The 25,699-nt window shown below is 42.9% G+C and overlaps 2 protein-coding genes across 4 annotated transcripts in view; both read right to left on the reverse strand.

The window, feature by feature from the left end:
* Positions 1-2,991: 2,991 nt before the first annotated feature.
* On the reverse strand, positions 2,992-6,831 carry LOC125455704 (transmembrane protein 229B-like). Its single transcript, XM_048538040.2, has 2 exons — positions 6,736-6,831; positions 2,992-6,641 (listed from the first exon to the last, which is right to left on the reverse strand). Exon 2 carries the CDS (start codon positions 6,618-6,620, stop codon positions 6,096-6,098), a length of 525 nt encoding a protein of 174 aa, XP_048393997.1. The 5' UTR covers positions 6,621-6,641; positions 6,736-6,831; the 3' UTR covers positions 2,992-6,095.
* Positions 6,832-15,685: 8,854 nt separating this feature from the next.
* Positions 15,686-25,699, reverse strand: part of mta1 (metastasis associated 1) — a 128,488-nt gene continuing 118,474 nt past the window's right edge. For 2 of the 3 annotated variants that reach the window (XM_048537725.2, XM_059649307.1), the window contains exon 20: positions 15,686-18,327. In XM_048537725.2, the coding sequence (XP_048393682.1) occupies positions 18,180-18,327 (148 nt within the window). In that variant the 3' untranslated portion in view covers positions 15,686-18,179. The remainder of the gene's footprint in view (positions 18,328-25,699) is intronic. The other variant, XM_048537728.2, reaches the window with a different exon arrangement.

Genomic DNA, 25,699 nt, shown 5'->3' on the forward strand with positions numbered 1-25,699 from the left:
GACCTCTGTCTCTCCACAGCACATGGAGGGTGTCATGGTAACCTATCCAAATACCTTTTTTTAATAATTCCAATATTTTTAACTTCAAAAGATCTTCAACCCAACTCTATCACTAGAAATAATTAAATCCCTAGCACAAGCCCAGACCTTGCCAACAGTGTCCTTGCAGCTGTCATTAAACCACACCTCAATGATCTATCAGAACTGACAGCTAATGGCTTTTCTTGTGGATCATATGCTCAAGTTGTTCATTGCAGGTCCAGGCTGGGACTTTCCCTTGGCTAGCCTGCCTGAGGTCCTCCCTCAGCTATTCAATTATTCAGTTACCATAGATGCTGATACCAGACTGGTGGTTCGACTTCGGAGGACCTGACTGTCACTTCTTATCGAAGACCACACAAAGACGCCAAATGTTTAGTTCCTCCCTAAAACAAGTTAGACAACCACAACCACAACTGTTACGAATAAATTTGCCCAGGAGACCCACAGTACCAAAACAGTCAACTCACTATGAACACAAGCCGTTACTCGTGCAAAACAGTCCTAACTTTATTAGAAAGCAAATTACAATAACCTTAATACTAAACATACTACCTCTAATCCTATTTGGCCCCTTAAGGTTACAATACCTCCCGAGTTTCTTGTAGATTTATGCAGTTACTCTCTTTCTGGCTCTGTCTCTCTGAAGCTGCTTTCTTTTCTTAGTCTTTCTTTCTCTCTCCCTTCCTCCTTCTCTGGATGTCAGCTGGTCTCTAATTCTTGCCAGATAACAAAGTGTGGAGCTAGATGAACACAGCAGGCCAAGCAGCATCTTAGCAGCACAAAAGCTTTTTTTAGGACGTTTCGGGCCTGTACCCTGGCCTGCTGTGTTCATCCAGCTCCACACTTTGTTATGTCGGACTCTCCAGCATCTGCAGTCCCATTATCTCTAATTCTTGCCATGCTGGTTTCCTCAGAAGGCCTCCAGAGGATTCAAGACACTCTAAGAGGTTCCGAGAGAGGTCTGTAAGTGAACCATTTTTATAGCTTTTTAGATGGTTTTCTGGAACTTTCTATAGTTCTGGCCAATCAGGGAGACTCACTTAATTGTTTGAAACAGTGGCAATCATTTGGATGGCTTGCCGTTGTTTGTTTCCTTGGGTATCAGGAGCTGGTGTTTTTCTGTCTGGGCCCTCCTTTGTTTAGTGGATAAGTTGTTGAGGGTCTGTCTGTCCAGGTTAACTGGTGCCTTTTATACTATGTTAATATCATTACCTCCTGGCTGTTGTGTTTGTACTCTGCCTGGTGTGTGTGTATACAAATGATCCCTTGCTGTTTGACCAAATTGGTAATTTATCTGTGTTTCAGCAGCCAGGAGCCTGCTACAAGCCAATTTGATTCACTCCATTTGACATCAAAAAACAACAACTTTATTTACCTGTGCTGCCACCGTCATACATACCCAGAGGTAAGTAACAGCTGAATGGAAAACACATTTAGTCAAATTAATTTAACTACAGTAAGGCATATATCACAGCCTTTGGCTGACATTCAGTTGGAAGAAATAACTCTTGTGAAGGAAAGCTCCCAATACACATTAGAGCAGAGTTGTCAGCCTGGTATTCTGCTGTCCCACCGCCTCCTACCTCAGGCTCCAGTGTCAAAATTCTTAAAAGGGGTGGTGACTCTGCTCTAATCATACTCCTACTACTTTAGCCCAGCCCCATTCCACCAAAACATCAGAAATGCTATCTATCCAAGTGTTAAACTGGTGTGTCAATACCGCTGCCTGATATGTAGCAAAGTCCAGAAAGGCATCAGTTTGAACTACTCCACTGGTTTCAAATTCACTGACATCACAATTAGCCTTAATATGCAGGGCCAACTTCTGATCGCTCGCTACTTTGCAATTTGACTTTGGATACTGTGAGTAGGGAATGAAGGGTTGGTTCCATAATCTCCTAGCTCACCTGCATGTTCAAATACTAATCTAGATGTTTTTAATCAACCTGTTTTGATGTATTATGACACACTTCTGGAGCAGGTGGTAATTAAACACAGACTTCTGACCAGAGGTGGGGACGTTACCACTTTGCCACAAAAGTCACCTCAAATTCTTATCTAACATGTTGTGAGTACCACTTGAGGGGAATGTACAGAAGGTACCTAATGTCTGTGTGCAAGTGTCAATGGAGTTAACATAGATAAAGCAAAACTGTAGAGATGTGAGGACCACTAATGTAACTTTGCTCCAGCATTCAGTCTAGAATAGACTCACTCAAGTCACAGCATGGCCTACCAGCATTATTCACATCAATTCACATCTGAATTAGTAGAGTGTATAGAGTGTAGACTGAGTGAGCGCTTCGCAGAACATCTCTGTTCTGCCTGCATAAATGACCCTGAGCTTCCAGTTGCCTGTCACTTTAACAGACAACCTTGTTCCCTGGCCAACATCTCAGTCTCAGTCTTGCTGTGGTGTTCCAGTGAAGCTCAGCGCAAGCAGAAAGAACAGGAACAAAAACAGAAGTTGCTGAAAGTTGCTGAGACCTCAGCAGGTCTCAGAACTGAGGAAGAGTCACCGGACTCAAAACGTTAACTCTGTTTTATTTCACAGATGCTGACAGACCTGCTGAGCTTTTCCAGGAACTTCTCTTCTTGTTCCTATCTTACAGCATCCGCAGTTCCTTTGGTTCTCAAAGAACAACACCTCATTTTCCACTTGGGGATGCTATAGCCCTCTGGACTCAATATCAAATTCAATAATTTTAGGGCCTGAACTCTTCCATCTCCTAGCCCCCTACCACGCACACCAGGCCTTATTATCACATATTATGCCATTAAATGCTACTTACTGTTAGCAATTAACAGTCTCCTTTAACAGCTATTCACCCTCCTAGCCAGATAGTTATCTACCCCTTTGTCTGTACAACTGCTGTCTCTCTCTTTGGGCTCTATCCCCACCTATCGTTTACCCCTTCTCCCCCTCCCCCCTGCAATCTCATGCATACTAACCAACATTTTCCTAGCTACCATCAGTTCTAAGTAAGGATCAGGATCACCGGACCTGAAAAATTAACTCTGATTTCTCTCCACAGATGCTGCCAGACCTGCTGAGCTTTGCCAGCAACTTCTGTTTTTGTTTCTCATTTACAGCATCCTTAGTTCTTTTGGCTTTTATAAAGTTCAGAGCTTGGTGCTTTTTGTTGTCCATTGGCTTCATTCAGTATGCTACAGGGAGTTGTTACAATGAAAGGGTTTGAGAGAAAAGACCCGTGTGAAGTGCAAGTAAATCCTTTGCATACAAATGTACAAATTAGGAGTAGGCCATTCCACACCCCGAGACTGCAATACTATTCAATGAGACCACAGCTAATTTAATTGTGATCACAAATCCACATTCCAGTCTAATTCCAATAATGTTCAACTCCTTATTAGTCAATATATCTACCTCTGCCTTAAGCATAAACAATAACTAATCACTGGGACTCAGGTTCAAGATCTCTCATTTATAGGAAAAGTGCTTTGACTAACTGAGCAATAACAACAAGCTTTATGTAGTTAGGCACTACACAGAAACCTGTTACTCATTTCCATCATTTATTTCTATGTTCAGCATTCTTGTAATTATCACTGGGTTTCTAATTTTGTTAGTATATGTCAGTGGGACTTTTGCAAATTAAGTCACACAAATGAAAAGCTAATGTAACAGTTTTTTTGATATGTGCATTGTGTCAGGCTGAAGGAACTCATTAATTGTCTGTAACATTGCAAACTAGGAGCTGTGTATGTTTGAGTTTGTCTCTCACACTGCTAATGGACTTCTATTTGAGATAATTGCGATCTTCCATGTACTGAGTATTTCAGCGGAAACAGTTAAAATAGGAATACTGTTGGCTGTTACGAAGAGTTAATTAACACTATTGTCTTTCATCAGTCCATTTCTGCTTGCACGGAAAGAATTTTGTTAAATTGGAGACTGCCCATCACAGGTCATGAGCAGTTCGTAACACTGTTTTTTCATAGTAGTCTATTTATTCCTGTTCCCTTATAATTTTATACTGAACATTCCTTTGAAACAAAATTCTTCCCTCCACCAAGGTAGTTCCCTTCATAGCCTTCTTCTGTCCTAGGACAGTACCATAACTTTGAACCACCCAACTCCTCTCCATCATTCCCCAAGCAATAGTTGAAATTGAATCTGCATTTTCCACCAGAGAGCTCATAGCACACAATTTCCTGATATGCGTTCACCAGCAGGAGATCAGTAAGTAACAACTTAGGACTGTTTTCCTGATTTAGCCCATGGGGTACTGAGGCCATGATTGGTGCCATTGACTGGGCCTAGCTCAGGTTGTTTACATAAAAATTGACCAAAAGGCAGCAAAGGTGAAGACAAATCCTTTCTCACCACTTGATTTGAAACAATTAAAAAAATTAAAATGTAATATTCCATTTTCAAAGAGATGAAGCATAGTCTGGTTGTTAAAAGCACTGTGTCATATCAAATTGTGCTAAACACAGGTCACAGATTGGATCCCAGTTCGCTCCTGTTTGTTTCAGTCCTGCAGCTCTGCAAACTGACAAAACAACATATCTTGCAGCTCTCCACCCTGAGAATGCACTTGTTCTGATGGTGATGGGGACTTAAGTCTGAATATCACATTGGACAAATCATCTGCTACAAATGGCCATTCAGCTAAGGTGCTGCTGAGTGGCAAGTACTCTGGACAAGCAATCCAGTCAAAGTCAGTGAGTCTTCTGGAAACTGGGGAGGAGGGAATCTAATTTCAGAATCCTTCCTACTTCCCTATCAGAGGTGGTGTTGCAATGTATTAAGATGCACATGGGCACACAACTGCATGGCATATAACTGACGTGACATACTGTCTTGGATAAACATCAGGTAGTAATGATAAAAAGAGGCACCTATCCATTATTTCTTGTTGAAGGGTCACTGCACTGGGAAATTTCCATAAAGTGGACTTGCTTGTGTTGCTGCCTTTGGAGTTTCAGTTCCTTTAAGTTTAGTTCCTTTGGTTCAGCTCCATAGCAGTTGTCTCACCCTGTCTGGGCCATTCAGTTCATCATGTCCATGCCAACACGCTGCAACAGCAACTCATCTAGACCTTACCATGGGTTTCCTGGCTGCCTTGTATGTTGTTTCTCTTTAGGCAGCTGGCCAATTCCCATTTTAAAACCACAGCTGAATCTGCCTCCACCAGATTACTCATTGGTAAATAATCAATTAATCCTTGGAGGGGATGCAGAGAGGAGTTTGTGCAAAGTTGTTTCTGTTCTGTATTCTCCTAGCAAGGGGAAGAATGTTGGTTGTAAAGTCTTTGATCTCGGTTACTTGTAGGCTTACTACTACTTAGAAATAATTAATTGTCTATTCAAAACTTCATAGAGGCGTGTCAACCCGTGGATGATCTTCAGTTCTGGAGAACGTGCCTGCTCAGTGACATGACCAACTGAGCGACCCTGGTATTCTGTGATAATGGTTCGAAAACCAAGGTAGCTACCAAGCACTGAGCCTTTTTGATGAGGGTACTTTAGCCATGTATCGGTCCCAACAGATCAGACCACAGTCTTGGCTAAAGTTGGGGATAACAGTTCCATCGGAGGACTTGAAGACTAATGGAAGTCCCCCTTTCACGAAGCTGCATGGGAGTGGGTAAGCACCACAGGTGGGTGTCGGGCACAACAGTGTGTGGCCTTTCACGTAATTTTTAAAACAAGTCGACAACTAAAAGGGGGAAAGAAACTGCGAATCCGTACTATATATATGTGTGTGTGCGCGATTAAATCTGTCGCTTTCCTCTTATTTGGAGTTTAAGCCGTTGAACCTGAGCGAGCGGGAAATAACGGTCCGAGCTCGTGCCGTATTCACCACCCCCAACAAGTCATGAGTGACAGCGGTTACGGCCAATCAACTTCCGGCACGGACCTCCAATGTCATCACGGGGGGCGGGGAATTGCCCCAAGCGGCACCATCAGCTGTTCGTCTCGTTATTGTCCGTCCTCTGGGGAGACCAAAGTAAAGCCCCTCTCCACCGTATCATTTCTATCCTCATCTCTCTTCCCCACCACAGATCAGCCTGGAGGGGTGGATGTCAGTTGTTTTTGATGTGTCCGTTCGTCAGGGCGCTGGGGCACCAGGCTGTCGGTGCTGCTGTCTCCACCGCGTCCCGGGGGCGGTCGAATCTCAGGCGCAGTGTGTTCCTGATGACCAGCTTCTCCATGAGGAAGGAGCCGCAGAGCCACGGAATGGCGTACTCCAGGGTGATCAGTCCCATGAAGTCAAACTCGAACTGCGAGTAGTCCCACGGGCAGGCGTCGAACTGCCGCAAGATGTAGCCCGTGCAGAATTCCCAGATGTACGTCCAGATGGTGTAGATGAGGCACCGGGCAGCAGTGCAGCACTTGTCCTTGAGGTAGAGGTACATCCTCTCCACTATCAGCATGGACGTGCCGTAGATGAAAAGGGCCCAGACACTGGTGACCCCGGGAAATTTCCAGTTGAAGTGCACCACAAAGTCCCAGGCTGCTGTGAACATCACCTCGCAGAAATAGCCATGAATGGCATAGAGATACCAGCGGGAAAGGGCACTTAAAGGCTCTGCTACAGCCATCCTCATTCAGTGGAAGCAGAGAGAGAGCTGGAAAGATAATATTCAGTTACATGAAATGGGCTGACAATGGCGAAGCATTAAGCACTCTTTGGAAATGCGAAATTTTTAAACAGATACTGACCTGCAGCACTCTTTTCCCCTCATTAATCAGCGCTCAGTAATCGCACAAACAATGGTTCTGCATCGGGCGAGAGAGATACTGGGGAAGTAACAGAAGTATAATACGGGAAATACCACTGCTCAGATCTGAATGGGGAACAGCATTAGACATCAATGGAGCATCCCTGAAAGTCACCGCTCTTAAAAGGCAGTTGAGAACAGAGGTCTCAATAAATTCACAAAGCAACACAGATATTGTGACATGAATTTGTTTAAACCTCGGCAATGTCAGGGCAAATACAAGCCAAACATGCTGCAGTGTTGTGATATTTAAGCACTGAAGGTGCTGGAGCTCAGCCTACAGGATAAGGGCTGTATGGAAACCAGATAACTACATACACACATCTTGGGAGAGTGTGTAGAGTCATTTATAATGCAAACATGTACGTGTACTGACAGAATTTACACACAATTCTGTTTTAGGAAAAAGCCAAGACTTTGGTATAAATAAACAAGGCAATACACAATCCTCTAACTGATGGGAAGCATCATCTTCCCATTTATGAGAAAAGTGTCATTAGCAGCAAAACGACATGGTTGCCACTGTGTAGCCAACTGTCAGTAAAGGGAACTTTAGCCACGTGAACCAAATAGAGTCATAAAACTGTACAGCATGAAACCAGACCCTTTGGTCCATCTCATCCATGCTAACCAGATATCCTAAACTAATCTAGTTCCATTTGCCAGCATTTGGCCCATATTCCTCTAAACTCTTCCTATTCATGTACCCATCCAGATGCCTTTTAAATGTTGTGTTTGTAGCAGCCTCCTCCACTTCCTCTGGCAGCTCATTCCATATATACGCCACCCTCTGCATGGAAAAGTTTCCCCTTAGGTCCCTTTTAAATCTTTCCCTTTTCACCTTAAACCTGTGCCCTCGAGTTTTGGACTGCCCTACCCTGGGGAAAGGCGTTGGCTGTTCACCCTATCTAATGACACTCCTGATTTTATAAGCCTCTATAATATTACCCCACAGCCTCCAACGCTCTAGGGAAAATAGCCCCAGCCTATTTAGCCTCTCTCTATAGCTCAAACCCACCAACCTTGGCAACATCCTCATAAATCTTTTCTGCACCCTTTCTAGTTTCACAACATCCAATAGGAAGAGGACCAGAACTGCATGCAGTATTCCAAAAGTGGCCTAAGACAATGGCCTGTACAGCCACAACATGAACTCCCATTCCTGACCAATAAAGGCAAGCATACCAAATGCCGCCTTCACTATCCTGTCTACCTGTGACTCCACTTTCAAGGAACTATGATCCTACACTTCAAAGTCTCTGTTCAGCAACACTCCCCAGGACCTTATCATTAAGTGTATAAGTCCTGCCCTGATTTGCCTTTCCAAAAGCCTCACATTTATCTAAATTAAAATCCATCTATCACTCCTCAACCCATCAGCCTGTCTGATCAAGGTCCCTATGTTTTCCATTATTTTCCAATTGCTGCACATTGAACCTTATTTAGACCTCACCAATCCTAACTCACACAACATTTTATTCACCCATCACACCTGTTGTTCGCTGACCTACAGTGACTCTTTTCCAGCAATGCCACAGTTTTAACCACCCTCATCCTTGTTTTCAAATCTCGCCATTAACTCTTCCTTGCTTCTGTAACTTTGTCTAATGCCACAACATTCAATTTCTTCCAATTCTGTTTTTCTTTTGTGCATCCCATATTTCATTGCTGCATCACTGAAGGATATACCTTCAGCTGCCAAGGCTCTTAGCTATGAAATAACCTCATTAAATCTGTGCTCCTCTCTCCTTTAGGGCACTCCTTAAAACATCCCTCTTTGACCAAAGGTTTTGTCACCTGCTCTAACATCTTAAACTGTCAGTATCAAATTTTGTTTGATACATCCCAGTGATAAATCATATTTGAAAGTTGTTGTATAAAAGGGTAGAGAAGCATATACATTTTCAGCTGTCACACATCTACATCTAAATAAAAAATACTGAGCAGAGTTTTTTGATGGTGGAGTTTACCACGCCACTCAGAATCAGTGGGGAATGATTTACTGATGGACTGGTTGCCTTACAGCCATTTAATACCTCTGAAGAGAAAGTCCTACATTAGAGAGCTTTCCAGACTTCCTGTTCAACTGAACAACCAATAACACCTTGATTCACAGTCTGGTCACATTGTATTCAAAACAGCAAGAGTTTGCATCTGCTTCCTTTTCTGCTGAACAGAAACTGACCCTTTCCTCAGGGATAATAGGAACTGCAGATGCTGGAGAATCCGAGATAACAAGGCGTAGAGCTGGATGAACCCAGCAGTCCAAGCAGCATCTTAGGAGCAGGAAAGATGACGTTTCGGGCCTAGACCCTTCATCAGAAATGCAGAGCTGTTCTTGCTTCTGAATACCAAAAGTTAAATGCTTATTCTTCATAATATGCTGAAACTGGATACTCCCAATTAGTTTCTGTTGGCATATTTAGGTTACCCAACTTCTATTTTCAAGGCAATGCCAAGTTATCAGGTCACATCTCAGCAACTTTTTAGCGATGGAACAAAGTTTGTGCACACAGTGAGGTAAGTCTTCTCTCTGTACGTTTGTACGCTGTGAATATATACCAAAAATCAAGTCCTAACTTTAGGATTAAGTCAATAGTGGAAGGTAAACTAGTGTCGAATGTTTTGCAAAAACTTAATGGTAGCGTGTATAAGGCCAGTTTGTTTATTCTTTGGATCTGGGGTGAGGCCTCATTTATGTGTAACTCATCAGCACAAGGGAGGGGAACTGGATGGTCTGGTACTGGCAAGGTGGAGTGAGGAAGTGAGAGGGTCATGGTGGTTAGGCTAGTACAGCAAGGAAGATGGAGAGAAGTTCAAAGCTAAGAGTGGATAAGTCAAAGGAAAGGATGGAAACATTGAAGGTGAGGAATAGAACATCGAGGGACACTGACACTGGGTCAAGGATGATAGAGGTTGAGTATGATGAAGTGAGCTGGGTGTGGGCCATGGAAGATTTATGTATTACCATTACTTAACTGCAGCTGCTCACAGGATTCAGGCCATGTGTTTTCTTCGCACAGTTCTCTTTGTGGATTCATAACAGACTTCATAAACCCCATCTTTTTGTAACCATGAGTCATGGAGGAGAGAATATTCCAGAGAAAGGCCCATGTTCAAACTACTGAGGTCACCAGGGCATTAACTGGCATCAGCAAAGGGGAAGGCAAACTGGGCCATCATTGTCATCAGAAACTATTGCCATGTTAGTTCATGTTCAGAAAGCTCAGCAATTACTTTCTTACTTCTGACAGGAATTGCCAGAAGTAGCAAAGGCTTTCCTGGAAGACATTAACTGGCCTGTATATCTTCCTTCATCAAGACCTGCAGGTCTATGGAATTGGGAACCCAATGCCAGTTGCTGTCAAAATGACTGTTGAGTGTCAGTGGCATGGCTCATCGCAGGAGTTAGCAGGGGACATGTGATCCAGCTCAGGTTGCAGTAGGTGAATGCATCAGGGAAGTGACCAATGCCATTTTCAGAAAGGCCAGCAATTTCATTCAGTTCACAACCGATGCTGAAAGCCAAACCACTTGGACGGTAGGCGCAGGGCTATCCTGCAGCTCCGTCAAGTTTGGATGTGATTGGAACTCCCTAGAAACCAATAGCTACATTTGTGAGTTATGCGAAATTTTTCTCCCTTAATGTACAAGTAGTCTGTGACCACAGGAAGACATATGAAGATCTGTGTTTGCTTCCCAGAAACCTCATATGATTTATACATTTTACACAACTCTCAGCTCCAGAGCTCTTGCAGACTTTCTGCCCAAAGCAAGGTAGGGTAATGGGTAGCAAGAGCTATCCTGTCAGGTAATGGAGCATGACACCAATGCATCATCCCTAGAGTACTATAATATAGCATACACATCTGCCAAGGCAGCTAGAACAGGCATTGGCACGCTGAAAATGTACTTTTGCAGACTTGACTCATCTCACATAGCATTGAAATGTGAACCATGGGTGTGTCATGAAATGTAGTCAGCTGTGCATTGCACAAAATAGAATTACAACAAGGAGAGGACTTTATATGGTGTAGAGGAGGTGGTTTCGGATGAGGTGAGCAATATCATGGCACCGCAGAGCTGTCAGGGTCATATGGTCATACAGCATGGAAACAGACCTTTTGGTTCAGCCAGTCCATGCGGAAGACAATCTTAAACTAGTCCCACCGGCCTGCTCCTGGCCCATATCTCTCCAAACCTTTCCTATTCATGTACTTATCCAAAGGTCTTTTAAATGTTGTAATCGTTCCCACATCAATCACTTCCTCAGGAAGTTCATTCCACATGTGAAAAACCCTGTATATAAAAGATTTGCCCCTCATATCTTTTTTAAATCTCTCCCCATTCACCTTAAAAGTATTCCCCTAGACTTGAAATCCCATATCCTAGGGAAAAGACAACTACCATTAACTCTATCTCTACCTCTCATTATTTTATAAACTTATGTAAGGTCGTCTCTCAACCTCTTATGCTCCAGTGAAATGTGTCCCAGCGTATCTAGCCTTTCCTTATAACTGGAAGCTTCCACACCCAGCAATATCCTGATAAATTTCTTCTGAACCCTCTCCAGCCTAATTATATCCTTCCTATAACTGGGCAACCCAAACTGGACACAGTATTCCGAAAGAGGCCTCACCAGGGTCCTGTACAACCTCAACTGGTACCTACACTCACCTACTAGCTTCATCCCCACCTCCTTGACCTGTCCATCTTCCCTCCCACCTATCTGCTCCACCATCCACCTTCTATCACCGCCTCCCCTCTATTTATTTCAGAGCCCCCTTCCCCTCCCCAATTTCCGAAGAAGAGTCCAGACCCAAAACATCAGCTTTCTTGCTCCTCTGATGCTGCCTGGCCTACTGTGTTCATCCAGCTCCACACCTTGTTATCTCAACATGACTTCCCAACTCCTGTACTCAAAGGACTGAATGATAAAAGCAAGAGTGCTAAATGCCTTTTTAACTACCCTGACTATATATGACACAAAATTCAAGGAATTATGTATCTGAACCCCTAGGTCCTTCTGTTCTACAACACTACCCAAGACCTCACCATTAATTGTATAAGTCATACCCCTTGTTTGTTATACAAAATGCAATACCTCCCATTTATCCAGATTGAGCTCCATCTTCCATTTTTCAGCCCATTGATCAAGATCCCTTTGTAATCTGAGAAAACCTTCATCATTGTATACTCTGCCTCCAGTTTTGGTCATCCACAAACGTACTAACCATGCCTTTGATATCCTCATCCATACCATTTATATAAATGACAAACAAGAGGTTTATGTTTGGTTTGTGCACAAATTAGACACCTAACCATCATTACACCATTGCAAAACATTGCCTGCTATAAATGTGTGCCCATCACTGTGAGCTTGGATCAGGAACTATCTTAATATCTACATTTCTGACTTTAACCATCAGTTATTGATATACTGAATTAGGCAGCAAAAGACAATGAATACAACTATAATACTACACCAACAGCAATAACATTGTGAGCAGATCACTAAATCAACTCAAATTAGATTTTCCCTGCTATCCAGGACCTGAATTGTAGAGATTAAACAAGGTATAAGATGGTCTGATTTTTTTTAAATGTGGCAAGGGAGAGCTGAAATAACAATGGATATGTTCCCAGGACACTTTGGCATTGTTGGTCAGTTTTCTTTGGAATGGGGAGTTCTGGAACCCTTTGGGAGGGGTTGTCAGCTATCCTGTTTGGGAGTCAAATACAATTTGGGATTGTTAGCTGCAAAGGAGATTATTTGCAGAAAAGTGTGTAAACCTATTGGAATTATCATAACCCTTGACAGAGCAATCCAGAAGAATCAAGACTTGTCAAAAAGGGTCAAACTTGTCAAGAACTGTCAGAACCTGTTAACCCAATCAAGAATTAGCAAGATCTGTAAGTGTCAACTCAAAGGGCTGTCAATGCAACTAAAACATCCAAAAATGTGCTTTTTTTTAAATTAATTTTTTTAATCCTCTGTGCATGGGAACTTAGGGATACAAGATGGGTTTGTATGGTAGGTGAAGGGGGAAAAGGAAGTGAGTGGAAGTAGGCATTAAGTTGATGTGAGACCATCGAGATTGGTAACACGGTATGGGGATAGTATAGGCAATGACGATTGTTGGAAGACAATCAAGTGGTACAAGGGGTATGAGTATTAGAGGAACATTTTATATTTGCTTCAATTTTTGGACACAGTGCAAGAGACCAGAGGCAGGCCTTCCAACCAGCACAACCTGGCAACTGGCAGCCTCCTCAGCTCTACCCAAGCTTCCTGGATACTTTGGGACCTACCTGCATAAAAAGCTCTGTAAAGTTCAAGATGTTCCATGAAGCCATGTAAATAAGCAGGTTCGATTGAAAATTAGCATAACCTCTGCTTTGCACTGAGGTACATCAGATTAGTAAAATATATAGCAACTGAATTCAAACACATGTTGCTCAGGAGTTGGCAGCTTTGCAGAGATCATAGATCATAGAAAAGTACAGCACAGTACAGGCCCTTCGGCCCACAATGTTGTGCCGTGGAATAATCCAAATCCAAAGATAAAATAACCTAACCTACATTCCCCTCAATTCACTGCTGTCCATGTGCATGTCCAGCAGTCGCTTAAATGTCACTAATGACTCTGCTTCCACAACTACCACTGGTAAACTATTCCATGCACTCACAACTCTCTGGGTGAAGAACCTCCCTCTGACGTCTCCTCTACACCTTCCTCCCAACACCTTAAAACTATGACCCCTCGTGGCAGTCAATCCTGCCCTGGGGAAAAGTCTCTGGCTATCGACTCTATCTATGCCTACATTACCTTGTACACCTTGATCAGGTCATCTCTCTTCCTCCTTCTCTCCAGAGAGAAAAGTGCGAGCTCAGTCAACCTCTCCTCGTAAGACAAGCCCTCCAGTCCAGGCAGCATCCTGGTAAACCTCCTTTGCACCCTGTCCAAAGCCTCCACATCTTTCCTATAATAGGGCGACCAGAACTGGACACAATATTACAAGTGTGGTCTCACCAGGGCTTTGTAGAGCTGCAGCATAACCTCGTGGCTCTTAAACTCGATCCCCCTGTTAATGAAAGCCAAAACACCATATGCTTTCTTAACAACCTTATCCACCTGGGTGGCAACTTTGAGGGAGCTATGCACTTGAACACCAAGATCCCACTGTTCCTCCACACTGCCGAGAATCCTGCCTTTAATCCTATATTCAGCATTTAAGTTCGACCTTCCAAAATGCATCACTTTGCATTTATCCAGGTTGAACTCCATCTGCCATTTCTCAGCCCAGCTCTGCATTCTGTCAATGTCTCGCTGAAGCCTGTAATAGCCCTCGATACTATCAACGGCACCTCCGACCTTTGTGTCATCAGCAAACATACTAACCCCCCGCTCAACCTCCTCATCCAAGTCATTTATAAAAACTACAAAGAGCAGAGGCCCAAGAACAGAGCCCTGCGGGACGCCACTCAGCACTGACCTCCAGGCAGAATACTGACCATCTACAACCACTCTCTGCCTCCTGTCAGTCAACCAATTCTGAATCCAGAGAGCCAAGTCACCCTGTATCCCATACCTCCTGACTTTATGAATGAGCCTGCCGTGGGGAACCTTATCAAATGCCTTGCTGAAGTCCATGTACACCACATCCACTGCTCGACCCTCGTCAACCTGTCTCGTGACTTCCTCAAAGAACGCAACAAGATTTGTAAGGCATGACCTGCCCCTCACAAAGCCATGCTGACTCCCTTTAATCACGCTATGCTTTTCCAAATAGTCATAAATCCTATCCCTCAGAATTCTTTCCAAAACCTTGCTGACCACGTAATGGTCGGGAAAAAAATATATCGTAGTTTTTTTAAAAATCTAGATTCATCCTGGTCAGCTCTGTAATACAGGACTCTGTCCCCTAAGGGCTGTTTCTAGAAAATGCTTGCCAAGTCAAACTTCAATTGCTTTTGGAGGATGATCAACTCAATGAAAGGCTCTGGTCTGCCTAACTTGTTGGCCTTCCAGAGCAAAGAACTGTCCATAACCGAGTGTTAGAGACTGATATATTCCCAACTCCAGGGCTACATGCTGTATAATGACTAAAGATTAGGACAGCTAACGAGAATGATTGACTGCTTAAGGCCCTTTGTGTTGCAGTACACGAGGGGCTGGAACCTATATCAAAGCCTTTGGGCTGTATTTGACATGAAATATATGTTGTAGATATGATCTGTAGATGAGGAACTAAAACATAAGCTGCCGGAAAAGCTCAACAGGTCTGGCAGCATCTGTGAAGAAAATTCAGAGTTAACGTTTCGGGTCTGGTGATCCTTCCTCAGAACTGTGACCTGTAGATGAGTTGCCTTACTACACTTAAGATAGTCATTTATGGAAATGAAAGGAGATTAACTGGATCTCACATTATTTCTTCCAAACTGAAACAATTGTGCATTATACTTTTATAAATTTCATAGGTGTACTTTTGCAAAAAAAATCAGAAGTGGAAACACTGGACTTGCTTTTCTCTTTCCAGCAAGGGGCACTGAGGCTAAGTGTCTACCAGAAAGCATTCCCTCAGCTGACAGTAACTATCTAAATGCAGACTGAGGATTGACCGTGGAATATTCTTATCTATGTGGCTCACTATTACAATGATCATCTTATTTATTTCATTACAATGTAAAACTATGGACTTCCAAGTCCAGCAAAGAAATAACCAGTGAGAAAACTTGTTTTTTGAAAGGTAAGGATTTCAGATGAGGAGGGTGTCATGTTTTGGAACACCCTCTCTGATAAAAGGAGTTACATCTTATCACAGTACTAGTTTTGGTGAAAGGTGCCATACAGTAACTGAGGGTACTTATACTTAACATAAGCTCCATCTTTATTCACAAACAGGAAGTTATGCATTCAGTTTGTTGCGTTCAAACAAAAAAATTCTTTAAAAAAAAGACATACTATTTTTTTAAAAAACTCCATCCTCAAAGTATAAAGACACTTGGCTATTTGGGACTCATTGTAGAGTACTGCTGAGCTCTGTCAAATTTTCAGGATCTTTTTACAAGCAACTATGTTGTTGGAAATAGAGAGCAGAGCATCTTGTTGATGGATTGGGTATCCTGCCGACTGGCTGGGGAGGCACTGTGAGAGCACAGCCTCTTTTCAAGGTGATCCTCTCAACCACAAGTCACTCAGCCAGTGAGGAGGCCAGTGACAGGCCTTACTCTGAGAACCAAGTCCCCAGGGATGGAAGTTTCACTTATTGAGAGCTGTAGGCCAGCAGCACTAATGGGGAGACTGTGACTGCTACAGGAAGAACAGGTTCCAGAGCACCCAGGATTGTAAGCAACCAAGGACAAAGAGGGGTAAGGGAAAAAGGATTTAGGAAAAGGGTGCAGAGAGTTCAACAGCAAAGACAGGGGATGGATGTCATTGGGACCCATCTTCTCAGTGTCCAATTCCTTGAGCAGGCACTGAATGCATCTGATTAAGGGGAAAGTCCTGTCTCCAGATGGAATTAGTTGGCCACACAGTTATCGCTTGCTGCACATGCTACCTGGCAGGAGGCCTGCCTGCAGTTGGGTTAATCCCTGTGATTGCAGATGAGGGCCTTCAGTAATCATTAACTGGTCACCTAGGGGCCTCAAATGGCAGCAGGACACAAGATTGACCACAGGTCTTCTTGCCTGGTAGTTAATTCTGGTGGAGATGAGAAGGTGGCAGCATTCAGATACACTTCCATCTTGTTCTTCCCATGTTCCAGTTCATAACCACCCTCTGATCCAGGGAAATGTTAGGGATGAGGTTTAGGATTTAAAAGATCAAAAATGGTCATTAACTCACTGAAAAGGGAAGAAGTAAATTAAATCTAGCCAACAAGAGGGAAAGTTAGTATATGCAGAGCTTTTTGAACGGGGTGAGAATGCAATGGACAATAAAATCGCTTCTCCCAGTCTGACTCTCACATTGAGGCTGCACTGGACCTGATCTGGGAACTGTGATCGAGAACATCTGTATAATGCAGGCAGGTGAACAGAGCAGAAACATACAGATAGAACAGAACTAAATTTGACCATGAGAAAGAGAATAGAAATGACTTTTTTTTGTTAAAATGCCACCTGCCTCCATTTCTCTGTACTATGCCTCACTCAACAAGTATTTTGGGATTATGTAGATTTTTTTAACAAGGGTTTAAATTCCTAGTGTGCTTTAATTTCAGAGGGCAGCTACTGCTAAATCCCAGACTGTGATCTGGAAAATTACCAACCTGTCTTCCTTATGTTGTTCACTACCCTGTGAGAAAGTGAAAGTACTTGAGTGTCAGGTCAAGATAGGATCAGGTTCAGTTATGACTTGCCCCATGGTCAGACAGTCAGCTACCATTCATTAACCAAACACACAGGTCATTTGTGTGAGACACTCAAGAGGCGCTGGCTTCTGCAGAACTATATACCATGAAGAGATTAAGACTTTTGGAAGAAGGGGTCAAAATGGGAGCTTTAAATACTGACTCCCCACCACTAATGTTGAAAATAGCCAAGTCAGTCACTGTGTGGAACAGGGAAGTGTGTTGCTGTCTCAGGCAGGACCCTTCATTGCACCTCAATTGTAATGTGAAGGAGGGATAGGGACATGCAGCAAGTGACTTTGGGCAGTGCACCCGAGGACCGCAAGGCACCATCAGTGGGGAGGAAAGGAGGAAATAAATTCTTGGTTTTCCCTTTTGAATGAAGCAAAAAGCTTCGACCAGCTGACATTTTCAAGAATGCAAAACTTCATAATGAAGACTAAAAACACAGTGTGACGGATTAGAACGGCTCACCTCAGAACCATAAGATCTCCATTTGGACTCAAGTTCTGATCTTCACCAGACCAAATCTGAAAATAAAATTTTGCTTTCTCTCTCATACCTTAATAATTTAAATTAACTTTAGAGCTGGTGAATAGGTGCTGAGAATTCTTTTCAGACTGGCCAACATTTACCCCTCAACCAATATCCTTAAAACTGATTATCTGGCTATTCATTTCATTTTGCTTTGTGGGACCTGTCCGCAATTTGACTGCCACACTTCCATACATACAACAGTAACTACACTTCAAGAATTACTTTATCGGCTGTAAAACACTTTGAGACATCCTGAGGTTGTGAATTTTTATCAATGTAAATTTTTCCTTCTGTAAGTCCAATGACAGAACACAAATGATAACAAGGGCAGATAACCAACTAATAACTGATGTCTCAGTTTCAGATGACAGCACTGCTACAAAGATACTTTATAAATTTTTTTAAGAAAACAAATACAGTTCCCTTTCCTCTAGGCGAAGCCAACACTGTCAGGGTGAAATACAAGCAGATGAATGATGTTGACTTTTCTCCTTAATCTTCAATCACAATGGGCTCATCACTGAGGGGAGACCTTGGTTCTTTTGCTGGGTCTGGTTGGTACTGTTCAATGGCAATCTGAGTTTGGGGCCTTCTCCCGCTCCTTCTCCTCTCAAAGGAAGAAAGTAACTTGCGGATCTTCCTGTAAAACAATATATGGGTACTTATCAATACACCTATTGAGACCACATCATGCTGAAAGTTAAACACTGTGTGTTGTCAGGATGTCAGTTGGTTAATGCTTACCACACTTGAACTTTGATGCAAGTTCATTGAAAGAAAAAACATGCATTTTTATAGCACCAAGGGTTAAATTAATTTTTTTTTCCATGAGGGCTACTTTTTGATTCTCACTAACTCATCTATTCAGTGACAGACCCTCTCCATTTGGCCTCTCACATGATACGCTCAATAATGATCAACTCTCCATTATACTTTGATGCTTGCCTTGCATGTTATCATAGAATCCCTACAGTGTGGAAACAAGCCATTTGGCCCAACATGTCCACATCACCCCTCCGAATAGCATTGCACCCCAATTCATTCCCCTACCCCTGCATTTCCCCATATCTAACCCACCTAACCTAGACATCTCCGGACACTACGGGCAATTTAACATGGCCAATCCACCTATCCTGCACATCTTTGGACTGTGGGAGGAAACCCACGCAGACACAGGGAGAATGTGCAAACTCCACACAGACAGTCACTCGAGGGTGTAATCAAACCCAGGGCCCTGGTGCTGTGAGGCAGCTGTGCTAACCACTGAGCCACCGTGCTGCCAGCGTTATCTGTTTACATCTTACTGTGGTATTATTTGAATGTACAAGAATTGCTATGAAGTATGAAACATTGTTCCAATCAGGTTGTTTTATAGCACCAGTATGGAATAATGTTACAGCTTTGTGTGCGAGACAAAACATATCACTTCTAAACCTATCAGCAGCAAACATGAGAGAGAAGCAGCCTCTGATTGGCTCGATGATTCACCATTCAGAAAATTGGGGGTGGGGGCACAGTCATTTGGCCGGGATGCAGGCGAATTGCCAAGGCCAAAAGGTGTTTTGCTGAATCCAAAAGCACCATCTGTTGAATCCAGGGTCAGGGTTTTTGACAAGGGAATGCAGCACTTAGAGGAGGAGATGATTCCAGGAGGGTTGGAGGTTTTGAGGGAGTAGGTGGTAAGAGATGCAGAGAGGAGGAGGCTGCAAAATAGAGTTATGGGGAGGGGGAGGATTTGGAGGCTGTCACAGAAGTGAAAAGACTTTTAATCCTGTCAACAGAGGAATAACTGGAATCCAAGAAAACTTTAATTGCTTTTGGAGGAAGATCAACTCAATGAAAGGCTCTGGTCTGCCTAACTTGTTGGCCTTCCAGAGCAAAGAACTGTCCATAACCGAGTGTTAGAGACTGATATATTCCCAACTCCAGGGCTACATGCTGTATAACGACTAAAGATTAGGACAGCTAAATAAATGTGGAATAACTAGTTTAGAGGCACATAAGTAGGAGCTACTTCACTTGGGAAAAAACATAGATTCCACTGTTTGATCAAGAGTTAATATAGGTCAGCAAGGAGGGGGAGGTAATGTCATTGGAGTAGTAATTCAGAGCCTCAGATTGTGTCCATCCTGTCCATCTTCCTTCTCACCTATCTGCCTCACCCTTCCTATTGACCAATCTCCACAACCCCCTACTGCAACCACTTATCACCATCCCCATCCTTCCCCCAGCTCCACACCTCTCCCTCTGTTTATTTCTGAGCTCCTTTTTCCCTCCCCCGTCCTGATGAAGGGTCCCGACCCGAAATACCGACCTTCCTGCTCCTCTGATACTGCCTGGCCTGCTGTGTTCCCCCAGCTCTATGCTGTATCAACTCATTCACTAATGTCTTTAGGGAACAAAGTCGACAGTCCATATGTGGTCCACATGTAACTCTGGACCCTTAAAACAGCGTCTGAAATAACCTGCAAACCACTATAAAGTCTAAGAAAGGATTGAAATTAGGTGGATCACCTGAAATTGATTTGTGCATTGGAAAAGGCAAGGGTAGACCAGCCCTGTCAATCCTGCAGAGCACTCCTGATTAATATTTATAGGCTTATGTCATTTTAGTCTGAGCCATCCAACAGATGAGTCAATCAACAATGTGATGCTATCTCTAAGGTATGATTACGTGAGTATGTCTATATCCCAGAATACCGCCACCATCCCTCAGTATTTCTTGTCCCACCAACAAGATAAACTCACCAGGGATACAGTTGGGACGGAGTTGTCCTGGGAGTCTTCAACATCAACTCCAGAGGCATGAAGTCTCATGGCATTGTCAACCTCTTGATTACCATATTGGCAGCCCCCTTGGCTGATGAATCAGTATTCTTCCATGTTGAACACTACTTGAAAGTACTGAGGTAGCAAGGGCACATACTTAGAGTAGGAGAATTCAACATCCTTCATTGACTTGATCATGGACCATAGATTGAGTCCAAAAGGGCAAAATGTGTAGTAGATGATCCAGGGATCAACAAGGAAGGAAAGAAGCCTATTTGACTTCATCTTTACCAATTCACCTATTGCAGAAGTGTCTGTGCATAACTGTATCAATAAAAGTGACCACTGCACAGTCTCTGTGGAAACAATCCCTTTCTTCACACTGAGGACACACTGTGTCGTGTGGCAGTATCACCTTGCTCAATAGGACAGTCTTACACATTTTAACAGATCTAGCAACTGAAAATCAGGTATCCATGAGATGTTATGAGGTCATCATCAACAGCAGAAATATGTTAAAGCACAAATTTTAATCTTATAGCCTGACATTTCCCCCACTCAACAATAACATCAAGCCAGCAGGTCAACCATGATCCAATAAGAAATGCAGGAAGACATACTAAGTGCAGCAGTTAAAAATAAAGTGTCAAACTGGTGAAGCTACAACACTGGACTATTTATACGTTAAACAACAAAGCATCATGCAAAAGACAGAGCTAAACAATGCTACAAACCAACAGATCCCTGTCTAAAACAAAAACAGAAATTGCTCGAAAAACACAGCAGGTCTGGCAGCACCTGTGGAGAGAAAGTCGAGTTAATATTTTAGGTCCTGTGACCCTTCGTCAGAAACATTAAATGTGGGCAGACCTGCTGAATTTTTCTAGTAATCTTTGTTTTTGCTTCTGATTTCCGTCATATGGAATTCTTTTTTTAAAAAAGATCAGAGGTAAGCTTTACAGTCCTGCCTCTCATGGTCATGAATAGTGAAACAACAGAAAAAGAAACTCCACAAATATGCCCATTCTCAACAATAGATCAGCCGAACTCATCAGTGCAAAAGAGAAGGCTGAAGCATTTCAGCCTCCTTCAGGAGTCCCTAGCATCACAGGTCATTCAACTTGATGTCAAGAAGTGGCTGTAGGCATTTCACATTGTGAAGGATATGACCCCTGGCAACATTCTGGAAATTGCTCTAAAGATCTATGCTCCAGAACTCGTCTTGAGCTGAGTGATCTAGTACAGCAACAACATTCGCATCCACATCATAATGTGGAAAATAACGCAGATATGTCAACTCTACAAAAAGCAGATTAAATCCAAACTGGCTAGTTACTATCCTAACAGTGTACTCTTGATCGTCAACAAAGTGATGAAAAGGGCTGTCAACAATGCTAATAAGCAATAGCTGCATAGGAATAACTTACTCACTGATGCTCAGTTTGAAGGCCACTGAACTCCTGACATCATTAAAATCTTCGTCCAAACATGAATAAAAGAGATTAATTCCAGAGGTGAGATGATCGTGACTGCCTTTGCAAAACTGGAGTCAATGCGAATTCAGTTAAAAATTCTCCTCTGGTTACATAGAATAGTACAGGCCCTTTGGCCCACAATGTTAAGCCAAACTTTTACCCTAAACCTAAGGTCTATCTAACCTCCACCCCTACCTTATACTATCATCCATATGCCTATCTAATAGCCGCTTAAATGCCCCTAATGAGGCCGACTCCACTACCCTCTCCAGCAATACATTCCATGCCCCGATCACTCTCTGAGTAACAGTCATACTTAATACAAAGGAAGACGATTCTGGTTGTTTGTGGTCATTCATCTCAGCTCCAGGCCATGATTCTTGATGCCTCAGATGCTGAAACAGTCCATGTCCATATTCGATGAGATTTTCATCCATGTATGTTGTTTGTATGTCTTCAGTAATGATCATCTCGACAAAGGAGAATCCAACCGTCACCCCACAACATTCAATAGAATTGCCATCACCGAATCGCCCACTGTCGGCATCCTCTGGGCTTGCTAATGACCAGAAACTTAAATGGACAAACCATAACAAATACTATGGCTACAACAGTAAGTCAGAGGTAAGGAATTCTGTCGCGAATAACTCAACATCACCTCCCCAGTGCCTGCCTATCATCTAGAAGGCACAAGGCAGGAGTATGACTGAATTCTCTTCACTTACCTGAATGGGTGCAGCTCCAACAACAATGAAGAATCTCAACCCTAACCAGGTCAAAGTATCCTGCTTTATTGGCACACTATCTAATGTCTTCAACGTTGACTCCCTGAGCCACCAATGCACAATAGCAGTGGAGTGTACCATGTATAAGATGCATGCAATAACTCACTAAGGATCAGTCAATGGCATCTTTCAAACCCACAACTTCTACCACCTAGAATGAGCAGATGAGAGGGAGATTGCAAGTTCTCCTCTAAGTCACACACCATCATGACTTTGAACTATACTGTTTTCATGGTTAGATTGTCACAACGTCAACTAACATGAAAACCAGGAAGAGAAATTGGATGTTCAACAGTTTAGTGGTAATAAGTTTGAATCAGTGACTAGTCATTGACAAAATGAGCTCGAGAGGAAACAGGAGATACCAAGATAGAGGGGGGTTCAGGGCTAGCAGAAGGGAAGAGACAGCTGGTTTCACAGTCCCAAACTCTGATGGAATGAACTGTTCTGCAACTTGTGGATGCTGGACTACAGGAGCAAAAGAATCTCAGCAGGAATGCACTGATATATTTTTTATTTTCTTTCTAGTGGAAGGACAGCTAACTGCTGTGGCAAATTTTAAATATAGGTGCTGGATTTGAGGGCTGGTGGAGGTTAAGAATGGAAGTGCAGCATCAGTTACTGTTGCTTCCAAAGAATGAGCTATGCAGAAGGTCTTTTTGCTCCATGATGTGAAAGTCTGCCCACTCTCCGATTAAAATTTTACACTGATCAGGCAGCTAAGATAGGACAGAGTGGTATGAAACCAGGAGTGTCACACTGACTCTCCTGACAATGATTTATCTCTTTTAGACATGAGAGAGATGTTTAGATAATATTCTAGTTTGTATTTATTTGTAACACAGTAAAATGTTAATTGACAGAGAAGGGATAAGATCATGGAGGAGAATTTTAAATTCGAGGCATGCCAGATGGAAAAACATGTAGGTCAGTCAGCACAGGAAGAATGAATGAATTTCACTTAAAATAAGAACATGGGCACGTGAGTTTTGGATGATCTCTAACCTTTCAAGACTAAAAGACAGTAACTAGGAATGCTTTGGAATTAGAGATAATGGGAACTGCATATGTAAATCATCAGATTGCAGAGAAAGTACATAGCAGATCCCTAACAAAGAAAACAAGTCTCTTGAACAATCTCTGACTGGACATCATTTTTCCGAAATAACACATGAGAATATGAAAACAAATATTAACATGGGAATAGAAGGGAGGCAGTATTATTTCTGAGGCTGAATGTGGCAGTTTAGTGCTTAGTGTTCCCCACTACATAACTATATCAATGTGTGTTACACTGTTTAACCGCACCAGTGTGTGTATCACACAATGTAATTGCACCAACCTGCGTACCACACTATCGGATTGCACCAATCTGTGTACCACCCATATAATCACACCAGTCTGCGTACCACAGCATATAATTGCATCAGTTTATGTACCACACTGTCTAATCATACCAGTCTGCATACCATACTGTTTAATTGCATCAGTCTGCATACCATTCCATGTAATCACTCATAGCAGTTACTCACTCATTCATTCAATCAGTCCTCCAATCTTGCACCCTCCTGTCAGACTTTCAGTTACTACCAGTTGCTAACTCACCCATCATCACCTCGGTCAGTCAGCCATTCACCATCCCATCTCATTGATTACTCATTCACTCATCAACCATCCCCAACCCCAAGTCATTCACTCATTCTCCCACACCCAGTTACACACTCACTCACCAATCCCTCACCAGTCACGCCCTCTCACAGTTGAGGTCCTTATTCCTTCAAACAGCCACCCACTCCACAGTCACTGAATCACTGCTTCTCTCCCCTCTCCAGCCCCAACAGCCCCAGTGACAATTCCCTCAACTCTGCCATGATTCCCTCTCTGATGGCACGGCTGGCTTTCATTCTGCCAGCCCCTCTCACCAGCCCACACAACAATCTGAACCTCATTCTCTTTCCATTTGACCACTGGCACCAAGTGCCATCCTCCTCCTACAAAAGGCAGGGACTCCATGAAACCTTGCACATTCTGCATAGACTTAATGCTGTTGCTCTAGGTCTCAGCCTAAGTGAGACCAATTGGGACATACTGGCCCCAGCTAGTCCAGTCACAGAAGTTTCTCTCGACGTTTCCTGCTGACAGACACATGTGACAGTAAACTGGGACAGACTGCTGTAATTGCACCAATCTGCTTACCATGCTGTGTAATCACACTGAATTGCATAGCTGATTGTGTACCATTCTCTGTAAATACGCCAAACAGTGTGCCACGCTGTGTAATCAGACTGAACGGTGTAACCCACTGTGTAATCACACTGTGTAAACACACTGAATCACATACCACATTGGTAAATTCACCGAACCCTGTACCATGCTTTGTAAACTGACCAAACTGCCGATGTAAATGAACAAGTCATGCATTGTACTGTGTAACTGCACCAATCCTTATCTTAATTGAATGGCCTAGCAATTCAATCTGTTTTGGAATGGACATTAAATGCTGACTTTGCCACTGATACACTCAATCTGTATTTGAGTTTCAAAAATAATATATTTGTACACAGTGCTCACCTATGTGACAGTCGCTTCTCACCACTTGTACATGTTGACCCACACCCTTCATGCCTATTCACCAGCAACTCTCACTGCTTTGTATAGATACACCCATTACATTTTGTTCTGTGCGCACACAGACAAATCCAATTCCTGTGATTGCATTACTATTCAAAATATTCCAGTGCTCAAAACCAAAATCACTTTTAATTTCAAAAAACTGGAAGTTGGTTTTTCAGCCACTGCAGTTCAAAATCTGTTGCGGGTCTTTCCTCGGCCACCACCACTGACCTCTGATTACTGTCACCTCCACCAATTGGATCTCACATCACTGCCCAGGAAAGCTTGGAGTAGAATTTGATTGGACTACTACGAGTATAGAAATAGCATAAAATGGTTCAAGCTCCTTGTGACAATTGGCCAAGACTGG

Source organism: Stegostoma tigrinum, chromosome 10 (genome assembly GCF_030684315.1).
Source record: "Stegostoma tigrinum isolate sSteTig4 chromosome 10, sSteTig4.hap1, whole genome shotgun sequence".
NCBI classification, from domain to species: Eukaryota; Metazoa; Chordata; class Chondrichthyes; order Orectolobiformes; family Stegostomatidae; genus Stegostoma; species Stegostoma tigrinum.

What these genes read in the sequence shown, in the direction of transcription:
- LOC125455704 (XM_048538040.2), bottom strand. Translation starts at nt 6,620, where the DNA reads ATGAGGATGGCTGTAGCAGAGCCTTTAAGTGCCCTTTCCCGCTGGTAT.